This window comes from Pocillopora verrucosa, chromosome 9, assembly GCF_036669915.1.
Source record: "Pocillopora verrucosa isolate sample1 chromosome 9, ASM3666991v2, whole genome shotgun sequence".
NCBI classification, from domain to species: domain Eukaryota; kingdom Metazoa; phylum Cnidaria; class Anthozoa; order Scleractinia; family Pocilloporidae; genus Pocillopora; species Pocillopora verrucosa.
In genome coordinates this window covers 16,317,261-16,325,338 of record NC_089320.1, presented here as the reverse complement: position 1 = coordinate 16,325,338, position 8,078 = coordinate 16,317,261, and the positions used below count along the sequence as shown (strand labels likewise).

Genomic DNA, 8,078 nt, shown 5'->3' with positions numbered 1-8,078 from the left:
AATTTGAATTCTAGGAAATATCTGCCACCTCTCAATCATTTGGTACAAAAGCGTGAAATACAATTGGCACTTATCCAAGTCTAAAAGTTAAAAAGAACATTGAAATATAAAGAATTTTAAATTTGTAATACAGGAAATGTCTACCACCTCTCAATCATTTGGTGCATAAGTGTGAAATACAATTGGCACTCACATGGGGCTAAAAGTTAAACTTTGTTTAAATTTCTCATGTATAAAACCATTTATTATGGCTAGAGAGGTTTCCGCTTAGCCATAGTGTGAGACAGAACAGAAGGAAATATTTTACACTAGTTCCAAATAACCTCAATTGCGCCATAATTTAATTTTAAAACTGTCAATTAAAATGTGCTCTATTTCTCAAAATTCTTGAACACTCACCTGTGTCATTGTGTCATGATCCAGCTTGCAATTTGCATCTAGCATGAAAACATTCTCCAAAGGTGTGTATCTATCTGCCACTGTTTTGTTCCTCATTTCCAATGCTCCCTGCAGCAACAGGACACCATTATTAGACAAGACTGCTTGATGGCACAATGCTTCAAATTTGAAAGTACAACTCGAAACATTTTTAAATTGGTGGTAATAAAGTTTTTCTTGTCCTTCTGTATAACTCAACTTATAATATACCATCTTATAAGCAGAAAAACCCTTGAAAAATTGCATCCCCATTACCTCTCCTCATCCCTGTTTCCATAGATGAATACTTGGACTATATAGCAAGTGTAAAATTGAACACTAATTCTAATCCAGCCTTTCACATTTATACTGTACATGTTTCATATGGTGAATGAGTAAATTTGGAAAAACAGTTTCAAGTATCAACCGTGTCATTGTGAAAAAGCCTTTTAAGTTAACAAAAAACTCTTAAAAAGTGGTTTAGGTTATATCTTACAAGCAGGAAATAATAAATTCATATTAATGGCTGCTGTTCCACCAGTAAGCAGTTTTTACAAGGAGTGTCTCAAAGATTGATCTTGGGACCCACTCTCTTACTTTTTTGTCCACAACATGCCTTTAAGTAGAGTGACTTGATATAAGACATTTATGTGGATGACACAACTTTATGAAAAAAGTTCAAGCTGGGAAAAAGTTCCCCATCTCATAAAAGCTTTCAGTCCAAAACTCCCTTTTGGATGCAATATCCTTGCATTTTCTTTCAGCTGTGCCTAGACACAGGGAACCCACACACACAATAACATACCTGTATAATCAGGACCTCGTCATCTCTGAGGGGATCTTCATTTGCATCTGCAGACTCTCTGTGAAGATCCACAAGTTCCCGTAGTTCTAACAGAATAGAGATTAGAGGCAGTTCTTCATTCAAAAACTGCTAAATTATCATGATCCAAGCTAAAAAGGATGCTCGTTTTGTGTAACAAGACAACTATCAGTAGTAGTACCTGCTCGTCTGAAGAAAGTGGAGTGCTCATGTCCCAGAAGACAGTCCAAAAGTTTAGAAATGGGCCAAGCAATCACAAACAGTAACAACATTAGCAATTTCACCATCCTGCGAAGCGAAACAATTTCACAGGTAGTCAGCAGGCAGGAAATTGCAGTCCACAAAACTAAGTGATACTTCTTCCTGGAAACATAACTAAGACATTATCTTCTTATTCAGAGTGAGTTTCATATTCCTTTTCTTGTTTAAGGATTATCACAAGATATCTGGAACCAGGGAGAGAGTGACTCACACTAGTTTGGAAACCATTTCAACATACACTGTCTGGAACATACTTGGTGAGAGGAAGTATCACAAGAAATACATTTTCATCCATGCAAATATGCTACTTGAAATATAGTTCCCAAAAGCAGGATCACACAAAGCCTTTATAAATTCCTTCATGAACCTTTATCACAAATGAACTGTTTTTAAAAGAGGGATTTACCCCACTGATAAAAAAAAAAATTAACAATTATTCACCTCAGTGGCAGTGAATAGTGGTGGATATTTGCCACTTTCACAAACACTGAGGTGAATGGTTGTTTTATAATATAACACACAGAAACTAAAAAATTAGTTTATTTATTCCATTATACCCATTAATGGTCAAAAATTAAACTTTGATGTGTGATTTTGTCTCATCCACTGCTCAGAGGTGAATGGTACTTGCTATTCACTTCTGCACTAACCAATCAGTGTGCCTATGAGCACTATTCACTTGTGTGGTATATACTAACAACAGTTATTCCACCCATCATTCAACAACACAGATGAACAACTTACGGTGCCAGTGTTGCACCAATAGCCAGGCCATAACGGGTACATAGGGCTTGAGGAACAACTCTGTCAATAAAATGCACAAAGATCACAATAAGAAAGCATCTTAAATTTTGCATTCCTTAGTTCTCACTTTGTTCTTCGGCTTTGTCTATATCAGCATATTAAGACAGTTCTTTCACTTAAACTCCACACAGAGCCTGCCAACATCTGCTTTGAACTGTTACTGTTATTTGTTTTAGTATTAGCAGTCACAAAAGATACCTTTCATTGAATCTATTTGGGAAAATACAAGACAAAATAACTGACACCGACATGTACAAGCAGGTAAACAATCTTTGGAATAAAGCATCACTTCCAGAAAGGAATTTGCCAAATATATATATAAAGAGACACAAACAACATTTCCATGTCACTGCAAAGTTTTCTAAAAGATCTTGATCATAATCATGATCAAGCCCTCCATATCCTCCAACTCTCTGAGAAAAACAGACCTATTCATGGGTATGACATAGAAATAGCTGTGTCACCCCAAAGTTTTCTCTTTGTCTTTAACAAAAAGGCTTTATATATATATCCTCTTACTCTCCAAAAAACAGCACAGCAGTAACTGAAACACAGATGGCAATAACAGGACTGGAGATCCTATCCATAAAAATTGGCATAGACTCGACTGCAGCAGCATTTGCCAACAGGAGAGTGACCAATAACAAGTGATGTTTTTCTACCAATGGCAAAATTTTAGCAGCATGTTTCTTCTCTTGTGGCTTCCCTCCCCTTTGCAGAACTTTTAAACTCAAAATATCCAGTGATAGTAGGCCCATGGTCAATCCAGACATCAAACCTGAAAAATATAATTAACCATAAATTGATATGTCATTAAAAGCAGTGCAGGCCAGGTCTGAGAATGAAAGATTGAAAGCTAAATGGTTTTATAAATCGAAAATCAACCTTTCTCATAAAATTATGAGCTTTTGGAGACTAAAAGGACCTTTTAAACGACACTAAACGTAACCTCGTCCTTCCAGATTTCCATACATAAATGTGAATAATAATCTTCGTGTCCAGTAGAAAATATTTGAAAAAAAAATAATCAAATCAAATTTTGTCTGGAATTTTGTAACAAATTCAAGTTTTATCCCCATACTTTTGCTAGGTTTAGTTAACCTTGAATATTAAATTATTAACATTTCCTTGACAGCTATTCCTGAACTTTAAACCATAACGCCCAGTCGTTAAGAATTTATATACCTTTAGTTTCGTTGTGAATCAACTACTTCGATTTTTGTTCGTGCGTTTACCTTTGAAAAATCGCCTCAAATGTGAATCATTGCAGTCTCTTACGAGAAAGAATATAATTTATAGGCTGACTCGCCTGCAAACAACACCAAGGCAATGTAGACTCCGAGGTAAACCCAAAATGATCCGTCCTTGTAGTTTAGCGCTTCCTCGTGACGATCATATAAAGTTCCATTGCACATCAGAGACTCTTCACCCTCCCTGACACAAAGAAAGCCCATTTTTGGTGGTTCTTCAGAGTTTCCTGTAGTTCTGCAATTTAAAAAAAAACTTAAGAATTCGAGGTTATCTGCCCGCCATGTCGACGATCCCAATTAGACCCCAGGCCTTCCCTGGATGGGGGTTAAACCAAGTAACACCCCGGAAGGGAACGCGTACCCAGCGCCACTAAGGTCTTAAGGGAGCCGTCAAGGCTCCTTTGTGGACGTAAATTTCATTCTCCCCAGAGCTCCTAAATTGGAAGAAGATATTTTGAGCTACCTAGAAGCTCAGAGAAAATAACAAAATTATTATCAATAATATTTTGCAGATCATAATGTACAGAATATATTTAGTTGCAGAAACCATTTCTCTTCAGCCATCATCACATGAACAGTCACATATAAAAAACAATTACAAAGAAAAAGCCAATTTATCATGAGCACCTCCTATTGCTGAATTTTCTGTTAATCTCTGTATTTAATTTGCCTGATTTAATTCCTAAATTAAAATTGATATTCTATGAAAAGAGGGCATGCATCAACATACCAGTAACCACAATTTGAGGAAGAATTAATAAAACTAGCAGTTAGAGATATGTTCAAGTCATAAAAATTTAGGAGCAGAATTTTGAATAGTAGCCAAATAATTATCTTATTTCCTAGATTGTCAAACAAGCACTCATCTATTGTTCTAATTAATGATGTCTAATGGCTTTCATAAACTGTGCCAATAATCTGCATACACCAGAGGAAGTTCCGGGGAAAGGGATTCAGCTCCCCTATAGGACTGTTAGGTTTTTTAAACAAAAATCTTTCCCAAAACCAAAGTTCTTGCAAAGACAGGCTCACATTATTTACCAATCATTCCATGAGCGTGCATTGCATATGAGATGGTAATTAGCTAACAAGGTACATACCCCCTCATTATTTTATTAAATTTTTATTACATCATAAATTTTATTAAATTTATGGAATCATTTTACTAAATTTACTAAATCCTAAACATTTGGATATCTGGAGTGTTTTTCTGCTCCACAACAGTTGACGTAATGCATTTCAACATAAGTGACTTGGAATATAACCTGATAACCAGAATTGGGTGAACCAATCATAAAATAAGAAAAATAATATTCAGAGTTGAAAATTCAACAATAACCAATAGTTACAAGTCTTGGAATCTCTTGCAGTTTATTTAGGCTCTAATGAGGAAAAAAAATTGTACTTTAAGAATCAAAGGTTGCACCACTCCTATCAAACAACTCCCTAAATTTACCATTGTTTATTGTTGTGTATGTGTAACACCAGCCACATAGTTAAATAATTGATTTTTTTAAAGCATTATTGAACATTTATTCTAAAGATTACTACTCTTCAAAAAATACAATTTTTCCATGCAAAGAGATGTAATTGGTAAATGTAAGAGTAAATATACAACATGTGTGAGTATAAAATACAAATGTTTTTTTGTAACGTAATATTGATGGTTGAATAAATCCTAGTCTTAAAACATTTCATTACATTAATCAAAATCTGAAGCATGTGAAATATGCTTCAATTATCATTTAATGTCCAACATCGAGTCAGACCTGTTGCCTGCAACATATTTCAATACATAACTTAACTCCTACTGGATAAAAATCAACAAAATCATAATATAAGTATACATGTGTCTGCCTAAACTACTTTTTAAAATTAATGAGAGGGTCACTACATGTAGGACCAATCAGAGAATAAAAATATACCCAAACTGAAACTCAACTGAGTATAAAGATTCATACCAAAGGTAAAGTGATAAGGCTAAGGTACCAGACACTTTTGGGATCTCTTAGAGATTTCTTTTATCTGTTGTTACTAAAACCAAGAAACCAAATTCAAACAGGTGAAAAGACATCACAGAATCACAGTATAAACAAAAATTGAACAAAGGACAATTTTAAGCGCAAAGACTGCTCATCAAGTTCTGATTGTTTGAAGAATGAATAATGTTACCTGGAGGATAAGACACAAGGAAGTGGGTGGAGTAGTTTGTTTACTGAACCCTTCTTCACTAGATGCAAATTTCACAGAATAAAAAACAAAAAGATCTACATAAATTGCTATCTATTCAAGAGTATAGTGTGGTTGGTGATATTTCCAGAGCTAACACTATCTATGCTTTGAAAAACTGATGAAAAATGTCCTACATGAAGGGCAGATGCTCTTGTAAATTATCCAGTTTTAAAAGGCATCACAACAAGATGCATATACCATATGTGACTCGCTCCACTCTAAACTGCTAGCATCAAAATGTCTGCATGTCAAAAAGTATGGTGTGTTTTTTAATGAGCATTATCATTCTATATAAACTAGGGAAACTCTGTGATGTAACTACCAATCCCTTTCATGAGGTTCTCTGTAGTCCAGGCCAAGATAGTCAAACACATCTTTCTCACTGAATACTGGAAGTGGAGTTCCTTCAAAAATCTTGTCACTTCCCTTCCGGACAACATCTTTATTCAAGGAATGCTCTGAGAGGGACATGCCATTCTTCTTAGCAAGAAGTCTCATGGACCTATTAAAGTAATCAGAACCAGTAAAGTATAACAAAGAACAAGCCCACTCATTGTAAGGCACAACAATGATATCCAAACGTCTGTGCTTTGTATCTTCCCCAGGAAGTTTGCAAACTCCAAGGTATTTTCTATGCTCCCCATTGTCAGATAAAGTAAGATCATCTGTAAGAAATCCTGAGGATTTTAGACTTTCTAATAGTTTTGCCATAACTCCTTCATGAGATTTCCCATCTGGGTGTGATACAATGATGTCCACATCACCACATGTTGGTTTCCCTCTACGGTAGGATCCACAAGCAAAGGCTTGTAATCCTGGGTTAATGTCAAATGCAGCTTTTTTAACAACTTCCTCAATCTTTCCAGCTTCTTCCCTTGGCATTCTCTCTAGAAACTCATCATAGTATTTCAGCCCAATCTCTTGTTGTCTAGTTAACTTCACATTCCGAGTCAGATCCTCAAGACTTTTCAGTCCTTGAGAGACCCAAGCTTCTGCAGTTATAGGCCCAGCACCCCAAACACCAACAAACAAGTTTAGGGCATCCTGTCTAGGATCCACATGATCAAGCCTTCGTAAATGACCAGTCTGAACTATTTCCCAGATTTTCTTAGCAAGACGTTCTCCAACAAAAGGAAGGTTGCTACATTCATCCCAAGTTTCAAGTCTTTTGTGATAATTTTTGACTGACGCTATAGCTTTCTTATATCCCAGAGCTCTCCACTGATCTTTAGTGTTGGCATATGCCGTTGCAAGAACTTGAAGCTTGTCAGTTATAGGTTGGTTGTGATTATGTTGCTGTGAAGTAGAGGCATGAGCACATACCCAGGTTGTATTTCCAAGTTTCTCTGGAGAGGTGTTGGGTGTAATAGCAGGAGATCTGTCTGATTTGCTTCCCTCGTCACCACTATCGGTAAAATCGCTGTCATCATCTACTTGAGTTTTTGAGGTCAAGTGTTTTGTTGGGGACTTACTGAAGGTTATTGTGTCATTTGATGAAATTGCTTCAGTTTTAAGCATTGTGGTTGAAGTTTGCTCATCAACACTTTGTTCTGACGCCTGCTTTTGATCGCTTGTTTTAATATTCGCTTCATTTTTAACAGCTTTCTCTTCAACTTTACATTCATCCTTACCCAAAGTGTACTGCTCTAAATCTACGAGTTTCCCCTCGGACAGACACTTGCTCAACCACTCAGAATCCACTAAGTATACTTCTTCAGGAATACTTTTTACACCCAAACACTTTTTTAGTCTCTCTATTTTTAATTTCTTGTCAACCAACACGTGTGTTGTGGAGCTTTCAAAGTTCTTGTGATGCATACCACCATGTCTTTCCAGCTGTTTTGCCAAAATGGATGCCCGAGTTTTTCCGAGACCAACCTCCACAATCACAGCTTTGACCCCAGAAAGACTGAGTGAAAGCTTTTGCTTTTTCCTTTCGTCATTTTCCGGTGAGGATGCTCGCTTTTTCGACATAGCTTTTAGTGTTTTTGTTTAGGTGATACTTGAACAGTTCGAATAGTCCATTTTACAGTTGCGTGCTTGGTTGCCAAGCCTTTGAAAATAGGAATGAGGCTAAGAGTGACCTTGTTATGATACAAACCTTGCTGCTTTTCAAATGTACCACTGACTTTGTTATTACGCAAACTAAATACTAGTTTCTATCGGAACATGGTCGACTTAAGCCTCACTCCAAATCAAAGGCTTGGCAACTAAGTACCCAACTATAAATTGGCCTATTCTCTGACCTGTTGTCTCTTGGTGTGTTTTACCGTATATATATTTTTTTAATT

At 36.2% G+C, this 8,078-nt stretch overlaps 2 protein-coding genes across 3 annotated transcripts in view; both read right to left on the bottom strand.

Annotated features, from left to right (window-relative positions):
* LOC131779616 (uncharacterized) overlaps positions 1 to 3,870 on the bottom strand; it is a 6,094-nt gene extending 2,224 nt beyond the window's left edge. Inside the window, exons 1-6 of one of the 2 annotated variants that reach the window (XM_059096185.2) lie at positions 3,615 to 3,870; positions 2,825 to 3,083; positions 2,246 to 2,305; positions 1,422 to 1,528; positions 1,223 to 1,308; positions 400 to 507 (exon numbers count right to left, since the gene is read on the bottom strand). In XM_059096185.2, the coding sequence (XP_058952168.1) occupies positions 400 to 507; positions 1,223 to 1,308; positions 1,422 to 1,528; positions 2,246 to 2,305; positions 2,825 to 3,083; positions 3,615 to 3,759 (765 nt within the window). In that variant the 5' untranslated portion in view covers positions 3,760 to 3,870. Of the gene's footprint in view, positions 1 to 399; positions 508 to 1,222; positions 1,309 to 1,421; positions 1,529 to 2,245; positions 2,306 to 2,824; positions 3,084 to 3,540 lie in introns of both variants that reach the window. The other variant, XM_059096188.2, reaches the window with a different exon arrangement.
* Positions 3,871 to 4,774: 904 nt separating this feature from the next.
* LOC131779917 (DNA polymerase lambda) lies at positions 4,775 to 7,924 on the bottom strand. Its single transcript, XM_059096522.2, has one exon. It carries the CDS (start codon positions 7,759 to 7,761, stop codon positions 6,106 to 6,108), a length of 1,656 nt encoding a protein of 551 aa, XP_058952505.2. The 5' UTR covers positions 7,762 to 7,924; the 3' UTR covers positions 4,775 to 6,105.
* Positions 7,925 to 8,078: the final 154 nt, after the last annotated feature.